The sequence below is a fragment of the Zingiber officinale genome, chromosome 8A (genome assembly GCF_018446385.1).
Source record: "Zingiber officinale cultivar Zhangliang chromosome 8A, Zo_v1.1, whole genome shotgun sequence".
Classification (NCBI taxonomy): Eukaryota; Viridiplantae; Streptophyta; class Magnoliopsida; order Zingiberales; family Zingiberaceae; genus Zingiber; species Zingiber officinale.
The window spans coordinates 3,586,753-3,600,144 of NC_056000.1; the positions used below are offsets into that span (position 1 = coordinate 3,586,753).

The following is a 13,392-nucleotide window of genomic DNA, read 5'->3' on the forward strand; positions in this document are numbered from 1 at the left end:
TTTTATATTAAATATTTTAAAAAATCTTTATTACGAAACGCAGTTTGACAAAATAACTGATCCAATTTTTATTTAAATAATTTCATAATTATCGATTAGTAGAATTTTTTCATTAAAGAAACAAAGTTTACTATATTTTGCATTGTTACATTCAATAAAAATTTAAGATGTCTAAACACTACTTATAAAATTGTTTTGTAACAATTTTTGGATTAAATAACACGTAAATGAAGTTTTCATCTTTTTCGTTATTTTCCTGTTATATTTTAGATGTTAATGTAAAAGAAAGAAAGAAATATCTTATAAATATAGGACACAATTTCAAGCATTTGCAATCTGAAAACCTTATTCCACTTCAGTTTTCGCAGCAAGATAATACAGAACATTTATGATGAATGCCCAATGCAGTCTCTAATTTCCCTTCACTGGCTCTGTTGTAAGGCCAAAGCCATAAGGGAAGAGAGGGTCATAATGTGGATCACCAAAGTTCATCGGCAGTTGATTCACAGATTTGAACCATGTCCGGGGAAGTTTGCCTGAGAAGCCATAGTCGCCAAAGAGCACATCTGCAACACCTTGGCCTTCTGTGCCAGGAAGCCATGCAGCAACCAGAGCATCAATGGTGCCAATGTACGGCTCGATCACCAGCGGTCGGCCGGAGATTAGAACGACGACGCATTTGACATTGCTGCACACATTATGAATCACACTCGGACCAGGGGCAGGAATCGTAAGGGTTAGATTGTCTCCAAAGGTTTCAGCATATGGCAGCTCTCCAACCACTACTATTGCGTAGGAGAATTGATTGTGCTTGACGAAGTCTGGTTCAGGGTTCTCGGAATACACCACCGAGGTGCTTGGATCAACAGTCGACCTGATACCATTAAGAATCGTCGTTCCTGCAAGTGATGATGATCGTTTAAACAATGAATTGAGGCTCAAATATGCCATGAAAGATTGGACAGACGATTGAACATATCATGTTATCTATCCTTTTTACCAGCTGTAATATCGTTTCCACCCTGCCCTTGCCAAGTAAGTGTCCACCCTCCACACTGATAACCCAAATTGTCAGCATGGCTACCTGCGACGAGGACTTTTGCCTTCTTCGGAAGAGGCAACAGCGGGTCATTGGCAGACTTGCCATTTTTCAGGAGCACAAGTGATTTCCTCACAGCTTCCCTGGCTAGATCGCGGTGTTCCTAGTCGAAGCAAAGAGAATCATCTAAGTTATGAAGGAACATGAGTACTATGACATCAAACTGAAGAATGAAAGTTAAGTGAGTTGGTTACCTGTTTGCCGAGCTGATCTGCTAGACTGGGATCAGCATATGGGTTCTCAAACAAGCCCATGGTGAACTTGACTCGAAGAATCCTATGCACAGCATCATCGATTCGACTAATGGGTATAAAATTCTTCTGGACTAGGTAGGTCAGATCAGTAATGAATTCTGTATAGGTATATGGAATCATTATCTGCCAGAAAGACAAAGACAAAATATATGAGAGTCAATTTGGAGATGTTAGAAAATCTGTGATTCTGCATAATCTATGTATGGTCTCAAGCACAGGAGGTCAGAGAGCATGTGTAGGGACAACAGATGGAACAAGGATGGCACATTGTGTTTGTCCAGACATTTTTTTTTAATGTTTCTCTCGTATTAGAAAGTTTGTGTGGTTTAGGCCCAAGTCATATCATCATATGACTACATGTTTCTAGTTCAGGTTGATTCCCTGTGAACACAGGGTTTTCAATGAATTTGCTTTGACCAATTTGAGGTGAATTTACTGAGTATTGGTCTACAAAGGGGAGAATTGAGAAGCCAAGAAAGGCACCTAGAAGAGTTAACTCACTGGTGTTGATACCAATTGGCCGTGTCAAATTAGCCTCGACAGCAACAAGAATAGTTCCAAGTGATCAATAAAACAGGAGGGGAAAAAAGTAGTTTAAAAACATATGCAGTTATTTTTGTAGTTAAACAAAGGTAAGTAAGGATGTTTGAAAAGTTCTCAGTGCTCACCATGTCAATACCAGCAAGGATTCCAGTCACAATTGAGTAGGTGTAATTTGCATGTGGTGGCGTAGTTATCCTGTCAATACCTTGCCAATCTGATATTACAAATCCCTGTTAAATTAAGAAGAGACTTCCATAAGTACAACTAAACGTATAAATGCTTTGTAATCTTCAAGCAAGCATCCTAAAGAATCAGCAAAATGGTAAAATATCAGGCATGCATTTGGTTGCCATTCACTGACCCTGAAACGGAGAGTGTTTTTAAGAAAGTCAGTGATCAGAAAATGGTTGGAATGCATCTTCACTCCGTTCCAACTTGAGTAGGAAACCATCACGGTGGATACACCTTTGGAGACAGCAGTGTAGTAAGGAGGCATGTGGATACTAAGTAGTCCATGTTGACTGATAATGGTGTTATTTTCATTGATTCCAAGGTATGTTCCACCATCACCAACATAATGCTTAGCACAGGCAGCAACATTTCTCCTGCGGATGCACGAGTTGTTCCCTATTAACCAAGTTTTGCAATAATGATCTAATTGACTTCAACATATAGAGGGAGGTGAAAAAATGCAGCCAAATCATTGAGCTTCTGATGAAATATTTGACTTATTATGTTGCAATGAACAGAATATCTTACTTTCCAGCAACAAAAGGAGTTCCTCGAGAATTTGGTGGCATATCTCCCTGTAAGCCAGGGATGATTTCAGTCATTGCTTGAACAACCTTTGGATCTTCGCTGTAGCTTTCGTAACACCGTCCCCATCTAGGATCTCTACAAACCTGTACGTGTGAGTACAGAAAAGAGAGTTTGTTAGAACAGTTGAAATTAAATAGATGGCAACATGTTGCAACATGATCATATCTCGAAGCAGGGTATAATGGTGATTCAGTATCATTACCGCCACACATGGGGCAAATACATATGGAATTCCAGTTGCTCTAACTTCAAGAGCAGTAGCTGCACCAATTCTCTTCACTAGTGCCGGATCCCTGGTTCACACAGATATGATATAAAGGCTGAGAAATAGCAAATGAACTGCAATTTCTCGAGTGCAATAAACCACCAAAGAACAGAAAGAAAAAAGAATGATGTTACAAGTGAACTGCAATTCAAGCAACAAATTGTTGTGATACGAATTCACTTGCCTAGTCGCTCCCAGTCCAACATTATGCGGAAATACAGTGGCTCTATAGACATTGTTGTGACCATGAACAGCATCAATACCATAAATTATTGGGATCCCCAATCGAGTAGAGAGAGCAACCCTTTGGAATCCATTGACCATATTCACCCATGTTTGAACAGAAGCTTGAGGTGAAGGCACACTACCTCCCCCACTCAAAACACTACCTGTACCAAATATTTAGCACACAACAATTTTAGCTTTCGATCTTGTAATTTGTCATAAGAGCATTCAATAGAAACAAACATTTATACCTATGAAGTAGGTCTTTAAGGCACCAGGATTAGCCGTCGCATTTTCTCTCTCAATCTGTGACATCTGACCAATTTTCTCAGCAAGAGTCATTCGACCAAGTAAATCCTTGATTCGAACATTCAATGGTTGCTTAGGGTCCTTGTACTTCACATACTCTGCTACAACAACCATCTCCCAGCATGTTGAAATCAGAATAACAAATAGAAGGATTTGCAATACCTTCATCTTCATTTGATGCCTTAATGCTCCACCAATTGCTTATTCCTGAAAGAGAGAATGCTTAAGAAGGAAGATTTTTTTTACTCCACAGAATTTCAATTCTTCAAATATCTACAAGAAAACCTTCCTGAACAAAACCAAGTAGTTTACTAATAGTGATCTAAGCTTAGAATAGCAATTGGAGGAAACTGGACAAAAATTTCAAGTGCCAAGAAAATATGATGCATATCTTATAAAGTAAAATTAAGATAGTATAAGAGGGTTAGAAGTCAAATGTGAGGACAAAATATGAGGTGGTTTGCAATTCCAATTTCATGATCAAAGATAGTAGAATCTTTTTTTTTAATTTTAAAATGTGTTGATGTGATTGGTTTGAGGAAAAGTTGTTGGAGCATGTACAGGTTGAAGAATAAAAAATTAATCCAATCTTTCTGAGGAAAACTTGGGTAACAGAAAGTGACCTATGATTGGTAAAATGCATGGCAACGATCTAACAGCAAATCTTTTGCTTAAATTGTTGAAATGAAACACAAACCCCAAACTTTTCACAGACCTAACTCATGAGACAAGTAGCGAATCCCTTTCCCATAGGTTGCGTGGAGTTGGGAAGGAAAGTTCAAAGAACGCGATGAAATAAAACCACAAGAAAAAGAAGTTCACTGCTCATCTATAGATAACTGCATATATAGCGACGTTTAGGTTGTCGTCTGGGCCAAATACATAAACTTAAAAAATAATAATATTCAAAGGCTGAAGAGGAAGCAAACAAAATGGAAGATGTAAGCACGGATTACAACTTCTCAACCTCATTAATGATTGCAAGAAAAATAACAACACATTTCACACTACATGAAGGCCAAAAAAAATCAACCTATGAGATCATAAGGATCAGAGATTAGTCTAATACCCCACCTACATTTTGTCTTGTTTTGCTGAAATCATACGACTTTCAGAGTCGAACATTTCAAGATAATCTAAGAAATATGAAGTGAAAGTATTGAGAAAAAAAAAAGAAGGGAAAAAAACACAGAGACGGAGAAAGAAAGAGGATTATACCAAGCTTTGTCGGTGGAGGAAGGAGGAAGAAGATCGGGATATGATTTATGAAGGCTTTTTCTTGGTAGATAAGGTGGGGATTGAGAGGCCCACGTGCATAATTGCGGAGAGTTGGACATGGCGTTCACGCCTGCAACGCACTGCACATGACATGCAGGGCGCTCACTGAATGAGCTGTCCCAATTAAGAATCTGTACCAACCACTAAAATTAAAAGTCAGTTTAATCAGTAGACAGCATGACTAATTGTCTATAATATAATGATAACTGATAAGTTTGTTCGATTGCTTCTTAATTACGAGTATAATATGTTTTCATTGAATAATTTGATGAGATTGAGATGGTAGAAATTAAATGAACTCTCTTGAGTTCTTCATCAATATTTGCGCGCAGCAGCATAAACTTATAGACAATTCATGTTTCAGTCTGAATTAGTTAAATTAATTCATCTGTTGGCTGGGGCACGCTTTTCCATGTCAATATAAAAATTAAAATTGTGATTAATGCTCATTGTAAATATTTTTTAAAGGCAAAGTTTAGAAGAAGTTATTAAGTTGACAAAAAAAAATCGCTTCGATGATTCTAAGAAACACGTGCCGATATAAATACCTCCCTAGTTATTATTCTAAAAATTAATAATCGTCCGTAATTTATTTTTTTCGTATGAATCCTGAGATGAATTGACGGGAGTACTGAAAATAAGCATATTCATCTTTTATCACTATAAAAAGCACGTGCATAACTTGCAGGTGGCCAAAGTAAGAAGCATTAATTGAACCATAATTCTGTTGCACTAAGAAAATTGTTCTCTAGTTATCTGTGTATTTTGTTACGGCCGGACTGATTTTGATTTGGAAATTCAAACCTGATTAATTGGATGGTTAAATGTATAAAAAAAATCTTAAATACACAGACTTAGCTTTTTTTTAACCTTAAAATTAATCCCGGGTTAAAGTCTATATAGGCTAATGCATGTTTCCGCCTCTGATCGCAATCGAGTGGCTCATCACTCATCAGGATTGCCACATGCAACGGAAGAATCTTTTTAACAATTTTATTTTTTTTTTAATTTTTTTTTATAAATATAAAAATATAATATATTTTTTAAAAAATTAAAAAAATATTGAGTTGACCAAAGAAAACAAAATTGTGATGATTCTAAGAAGCACGTGCATGCGAAGGCTTATAGGTGGCCAAGTAAGAATCATTAATTTAATAGAACGATATCCTTTTAAAGGGGCGCTTAAATTTTTAAATATTTGGAAGATGGTATCATATTTTATAGTTATGAAAATCTTATTTTGTTTTCCAAAATATGCTTTTTATTAAAATATACATAAAAAAATTCTCCATCAGATCACTGCAGGACCACTCCGACTCGACTACTAACTGCCGGATTTGATGGCACGGCGCAGTTCGGATTCTCTCCGAATTCCTAATCTCTTCTGGGTCCATTCTAAAATCATACACTTTGGATGCTATTAAATTTGACCATTATCATTGGACTAAAATATTTATATCAATTATCTTATCTAAAAATTTTATTTTAAATTTTAAATAGGATAACAAAAAATTTTCTATATCAGTTATCCTATTCATTCTTTAAATTTAGATTTGATGAATAATAATTCTCAATTTAGATAATGAAACATTTATCATAAAAATAAAATAATATTTTTTTTAATCTCTCTCCTTCCACTCAATCTTTTACATTTCTCCTTCCACTCATTTCATAAATATAATAATAAAAAATAAAAAAAGAGAAAAAGATAATAAAAAATTAAGGATGATGAAAATTTTAAGATATTTAATGTAGTGTGTAGTGAAAAATAATTATCTAAATTTAATAAAATCGGTCATTTATCCTAAATTTTAGATATAGTAATAGAAAAATTAATATGGATGCTTTGCTGGATTAAATGACACGGTGCAATTCGGATTCTCTCCTAATTCCTAATCTCTTCTCGGTCCATTCTAAAACCATACACTTTGGATATACGATTAAATTTATATTCACAGTCTAAATTCTGACAAAGAATAATACACTAATCATACTTAAACTTAAACATAAACAATATTGATTTATGAGAAAAAAAAATACAAATTCAATCAAAACTTTAATATGTTGACAAAAAAAAAAACAACTCTCAACATTCATAAAAACACATATATTTTTATCTAAATGCTACTCTAAACATATCTAAACTTAAAATAACACTAATTTATCATTTTAACAGTATTCAAAGAGTATAGTTTTGAAATTGACCAAGAGAGAACTAGGAATTCGGGACCAAGAGATCTCAACTGTGATACGGCGGTCATGACCAAGGCAATATTTTTTTAATAGAATATTATTTAAAAAAAATGTTTTTTATATAAATATAAAAATACAATATATGTTAAAAAAAATAAAAATTATTGAGTTGATCAACGAGCACAAAATTCTAAGATTCCTAAAGCACGTGCTGACTTGTAGGTGGCTAAGTAAGAATCATTAGTCTTGAGATTACGGTGGTGCAACGTTAGATTTTTTTTTTTTCGATGATATAATTAGGATTTTCAATCAATAGAGACTAATTCAATAAATTTAAAATATTAATACAATGTATAAAATTGAATTATTAAATTCTAAAAACTCAAAAATTTGTAAAAATATAAAATAAAAAATTTAAAAAAATCCAAACAACAATATAGATCGTTTTTCACCCTCTAAAAACATAAATTTCCAATTATAAAAAGATGAACAAATTCAAAAATTTCAGTCTTAGTCCTTTAGTTCTGATTGAAACAATGATTCATCGATCTTCAAAATTTGTCTATGACTCAAAGACGAATAATCATTTATGATCTCGTTTTATCATAATATTTAGTATTCCTTTATATGATACTTCATTTCTACCTAAACAATTATCCTAACTAACAACGTAATAAAATAAAATTTATATTTTATAACCCTCTTTTAATTAAAAAAACACAAAAGAAAAAAAAAGAATAACTCACTCCTCTTATTGTTGTTGTGGTTGGACAAAGAGCAAAAATAGCTACTTGTAAAAGGCTGCTCATTAGAAAAAAATAAAAGGAAAATAGTTGCTTTTAAGGAAAATAGAGAAAAGAAGATAGAGAGGAAGAAGCAAAAGAGGAGAACTTTACCTTCTTCGTTAGCAATCTTGTCTAGCTTCCATGAGCTCAGCAACGACACAACGAGAGCAAAGTAAAATAAAATAGGATTATTCTTGCGGTTCCAACAAAACCTTAAAAAACATGAAAAAAAAAAAAGAAGATATGAAGGTTGTTCTTGTTGTTGGAAGAAGGTAGTTGCGTTCCTTGCTTGCGGGAGAAAAGAAAGGAGAATAAAAAAAAAATCTTGTGCTATAAAAGAAAAGGAAGTTCTTGTGCTTGAGAAGAGGAGGGGAAAAAATTATAGGTTTACTATAGTTGAAGAAGAAAAGAAGAAGAAAGAAATCAAGAGAGAAGAAAACTAGGGATTGACTTATTATGTACGTCTATCAAATAAAAGTTACGCAATAAAATATTTATATAGTTAGGTTAAATATCAATAATAAGAAAAAAAAACTAATCTATCCCTAATAGCTAATAAATAGAAAAGTCTAACGATAAAAAAAGTAGTATAATCTAACATCCCCTCTTAAAGTTATAATGTTACAGCTAAAAGCATTAAGAATTTGTTAGACAAAAAACGAAAGCATAAAGTGGAATGTGTCTTAGTGAATATATATTAGTAACCTGTAGATTAGAATGAATGAATGACAATATAATGGTGCTAAGCGAAAAATGATGACGAGTAATGTGATAATCAATTTCAATATATTTTGTCCGCTCATGAACAACAGAATTGCTCACAATTTGAATAACACTTTAATTATCATAATATTATTGGGATATGCTCGATGCGAGTGCGTGCTAGAACACGTTTCAAGAAATAAAACAATAATAATTCCTAATTATTACATCACAAACACCACATGCATACAAGGCTAAACATGATCGTATAATTAAAATTTGACCTGTAACGAGAAGGGCATCAATCGTAGCGACGTTGTCGAACCTCGCCTCTATTCGTATCCACGTCGAACTCCTCAAGACAAATTCTTAAGTATAAGTCTCTCCTTCAGAAGTTACTAGCCACGAGCAAAGAAAAGAGATCCAGAGGAAGTAGAAGAAAAACACACAAGGGAGAGTTTTTCTCCCTTGTGGTGGTCACGACAACAAGAGGGAGAGACCTCTTGGTCATGAGACTCATGACAAAGTGCATCAGAGTTTGTTAGATAATGTGCAATAATTATCCGAGGAATCTTCCTCTTACCCATATGTATACCTCTTTTGTCGTTTATAAATTTTGTTATTGTTGAGGTTGATAAAGGAATATGTTGTTATAAATGGTCGGCTGATAGGAGACACGATTGTCCTAGAGAAATTTCTAAAAGAATATTCTCTGATACAGTTGTTATTCTGACAGGTTGTCGGAGTTTTCTGATTATGCTGTCAGATAAGTATATCCCGACCGATCATCTTTAAGTCGGTACTTGTATTAAGACGCCTTGTTACATATTGGAAGTCATATAGAAATCCACTCGAGAAATAATAGAATATCTTGAACTTGTTGAGAATCTGCTTGAGAAATAATATGATATCTAGTGCGTGCTGGAAATCCCTTTGATGACATGTGTATGTTATAGGTCTATCTAGGTGGCAATATGAAATCAAGTGTCTTAGCCCGGCCGACCTTTTATCAAGACCGGCATACATAGAGTGAGGCTAAGCGCCTTAAACCCAGCCAACCTTTTATCTGGCTGAGCATGTATCAAGAGATTTTATGAACATTCAGGAGCTAACTCTTATTCTGCCTATTCATATGGCTAATTTGCTATGGTTTGTTATGAGGTACATCGAACTGTCTGGCCAACTTGTAAGACTGACCACTTTTAAACCCGATCCATTGGACTCCTCTCGCCCCGCCTATAATCTGACCAAGCAAAACTTGAAAGCTTTAGGGTACGTTTGCTTCAAGTTATCATGTATAACCTTGGTTATGTGGTAATCACATAACCAAAGTTATGGGGAATAAAACATAACCAAATGTTGTTTGGTTCAACCTAGGTAATGCAACAAAAACTTATTTGTTTGAAGGTTTTAATGAATAACTTAATTTAATATTTTATCGTATTACCCTCAGTTACAAAATCAACTATACATATTATTATTATTATTATTATATATTTTTTTATATTTTTTTATTTTTCTTTTTCTTGTATATTTTTTTTACTTTTTCTTGTATATATTTTTTTTATTTTTTTAATGTTTTTATATTTTTTAATATTATTCATATTTATGTTTTTTTATTTTTTTACATTTTTTAAATTTAAATTTTTATTTATTTATTTTATTTTTTAATTTTAAATTTTTAAAAATTTTTAATTTTTTTTAAAATTTAAAATTTTTATTTTTAAAATTTTTATTTTTTTTAAAAAAATTATTTATTTTAAAAAAATTTAAAATTTTTTAAACATTTTTTTATTTTTTTTCTTTTTTCCATGTTTTTTCTTATCGGAGGGTATTTTTGGTATAAAAAATTCGTTAATCCCGGAATCAAGAAAAACCTTAGTTTTCTAAGGTCATGGAACATTACTCGGGAATCATCGAATACCTAAACCAAACAAGGTTTTTGTTGATAACCTTGGATGGATAACCAAGGTTATCAAGAATAACCCCGAATCAAACGCACCCTTAGTGTTGAGCGAGCGACAAGACCAAGTGAGGGATATTTTTTTCCCTTGACTTTAACTTTAACCGTTACATCATCTCTTGGGTCCACTCACTGTACCCGATATCAAAAATATTTCCCCCTTAATTGTTTCCTTTTATTTTGTTGTGGCTCAAAAGCTAAATTCATTTCTTGTGACCTCTAGGCATTCAGCGTGTAGGCCTTCCGGTTGATAAGAAACTCACGGACTAAAATTTTTTCAATTCAAATTATTAATTGAAATTATTGTATAAAAAAGGCTAATGAGAACCTAAACTATCTTGACGATATAACTTGCAAATATATGCCGAAAGCAAAACTATTTATTTTAATTTAATTTATTGATAAAATAGACAGTAGGACACCACCAGATGTAAACATAATAAAGAGATAAAAAAAAAAAAGTTAAGCCGTCGACCCAGCTCGATGAACTGATCCGGTGAAGCCGATCCACAGGAGCACGAGGACAAGGAGGAGTTTCAATGGTCGCGATTGGAGGTGGGTCGCTCCAAAACTCGATGCTCGGCGTCCAGATTCCGTCGGGCAGGAGGCATAGCAGAAAATACCTCTTTCGTCCTATTTGAAGGCCCCCAAGTATTAAAAATAATGGACTTGGGCTACATTTTAAAAGAGGTACTACGGTCCGGTAAGGCTAAACGTAATTCAGCCCTTGATAGCAGCATGAAACTGTACGTATTATAAATCATAATTGTTATAATAGTTGTAACAATTATTGTTTTAAAAAGAAGTTATTACCATACGAATTTATTTTATTCATGCAACGGACTACTATAAACGTTCAATAAAAACATAAAATAAATGTAATAAACAAAAAAAATTGAAAAGAAAAAAAAATGGCATATGTGATGCTAATGTCTACCTCTACCTAATACGACTTTATCAAATTCCCTTAATTTAATCTTGTTTTCACAACCGGCCGCTATAATAGGAATCAAGATACAGGACCAGCTCATTTGGCAGTATTCCTAAGCGCCGCCTCAAGGTCACTAAGGCGTTCTCATTTAATGTCACTGATTTCTCTTCGTCTGATTTCTTCCCTTTAGGAACGCTCATGAATATCTCTTTTTCTTCCTTGGTCGGGTAGAGTGTCAGATCGTAGTCGTCGTCTAATGACAACCAATTCCGGCAGCATTGAATTGCACTGTCGTAATTCTCCCTGCTTCCCCAAAACATATTGTCAAAAGAAGATCCCTGACACGTGTCCTCCCCTAAATCCGGGGTCTCAAGCCACGTGTCGGAAGCGACGTCGTAGACGAGCGCCGATCGCAGCTTTTTGCCTTCCGCGACCCTCCCGCCGACCACAAACACCTTCCCTCCCATCAAGAAGTACTTGCAGAAAAGCCGCTCTGGCGATGGGTTCGGCGCGCCTGGGCGCCAGGCCCCGGAGAATAGGTCGTAGATGTGGACCTCACCATTACGGCAGTTTTTCCACCCGTCCCATCCGCCGATCACCACCAACTCTTTCCCGACGATCGTAGCATCGCTGTTTCTCATGTTGATGTTAGGGCGGTGGAGGGCCAGCTGCCGCATCGTGCAGACGCCCGTGGCAGGCTCGTATAGGGCTACGTGCAACTTGTCGAAGGTGTGCGGGTGCGGGAGCTTGGCCCGGAGGAGCAACGAGACGATGCGGTGGTCGAGTCCAGTGGCCCTGCGGACGCAGTAGAAGGACGGCGAGTCGAGCTCCTGCTTCCACCGCTTGCAGACGGCCCGAGCATTGAGGATGACATGGAAGTGGAGGCGGAGGAGACACTCGAGAGCGAGACAGTCCGGCAGCCCTGGAATTAACGCGGACTCCATCGTCATGGTTCGTTGGAACTGCCGCGGAACGACCGTCCCGGCACAAGAACTTCTTCTCATAATCGGATCAGAACGGTGATGATTGCCGCCGGAGGAATCGGACGGCGACAGCGTCGTCGACGATTAACCTTTCTTTTGGAGTTGCAAATTGAAAGCTTTGAGATGGAATAAATAGAGGAGCAAAGGAAACGGTGTTTTACCAATTAAAAAATTTTCTTTGAATTAGTCGTTGGAAACGGTTTGTTCGGAAAACAATCTTTTCATACAAATATGACTAAGTAAATACTATTTTGTAACTGATTATTTCTTCCATTTTTTTTATTTTATTCTTATTAATTATCACCTTCAATTAAATATTACTAAGTAAATATTAATTCTACCAATTAAAAAATAATATTATTTTTTAAAATTTAATGGCTTATGATAATTTTTAATAAATTAAATTCTTAACTACTTAAATCTCAGTAAAACTTATATATAATTCTTCAAAATAGTTTTTGAATAGTAATAAAAATTTTAATTAATATTTTTTCATGCCATAAATATAGAATAGAATTAAAGTTTGATTCTTACCTCTTTATTTTTGCAATGCACATTGTATAGATGATAATTGGTTTTTAAAGATTAATAATAAATTTCTAGGTTTTTGAATTTCTCCATCCTGAGCATTTTTTGTTTTAATTTTCAAGATAATTACTTGTTATTTATTTATTATTTGTAAAATTTTAATTTTTAGAAATTTTTATATTTTTTAAATAATAAGGGATTATCTCGGGAAGTTCCATTATGACCCATGTAATAGCGTAACGCAAGGACAACTCTACTGTAATGGACTCTACTTCATAAAAAATTAACTTAATTTTTTATATCAGGTATTAAACTAATAAAAATATATATTGCACTTGATTTTTGGCGAATTAAAAGGCGGAGAAATATTTTAGCTGAATTACAATGCGGAGAAATATATACTCTCTAACGTCACCTGTCCAAGATATTTATAGAAGTTTTTCTATTTGTAGAACTAAAGAGAATTATTACAATACATATTTTTATATAAAAAAACAACTTAAAATTATTTTTAG

At 34.4% G+C, this 13,392-nt stretch overlaps 1 protein-coding gene across 1 annotated transcript; it reads right to left on the reverse strand.

Moving 5' to 3' along the window:
- Positions 1-279: 279 nt before the first annotated feature.
- On the reverse strand, positions 280-4,717 carry LOC122011979 (beta-glucosidase BoGH3B-like). Its single transcript, XM_042568425.1, has 10 exons — positions 4,589-4,717; positions 3,457-3,721; positions 3,165-3,369; positions 2,918-3,008; positions 2,656-2,798; positions 2,258-2,501; positions 2,022-2,126; positions 1,294-1,476; positions 1,001-1,202; positions 280-899 (listed from the first exon to the last, which is right to left on the reverse strand). The coding sequence occupies exons 2-10, from the start codon at positions 3,686-3,688 to the stop codon at positions 412-414; spliced, it is 1,893 nt and encodes a 630-aa protein (XP_042424359.1). The 5' UTR covers positions 3,689-3,721; positions 4,589-4,717; the 3' UTR covers positions 280-411.
- Positions 4,718-13,392: the final 8,675 nt, after the last annotated feature.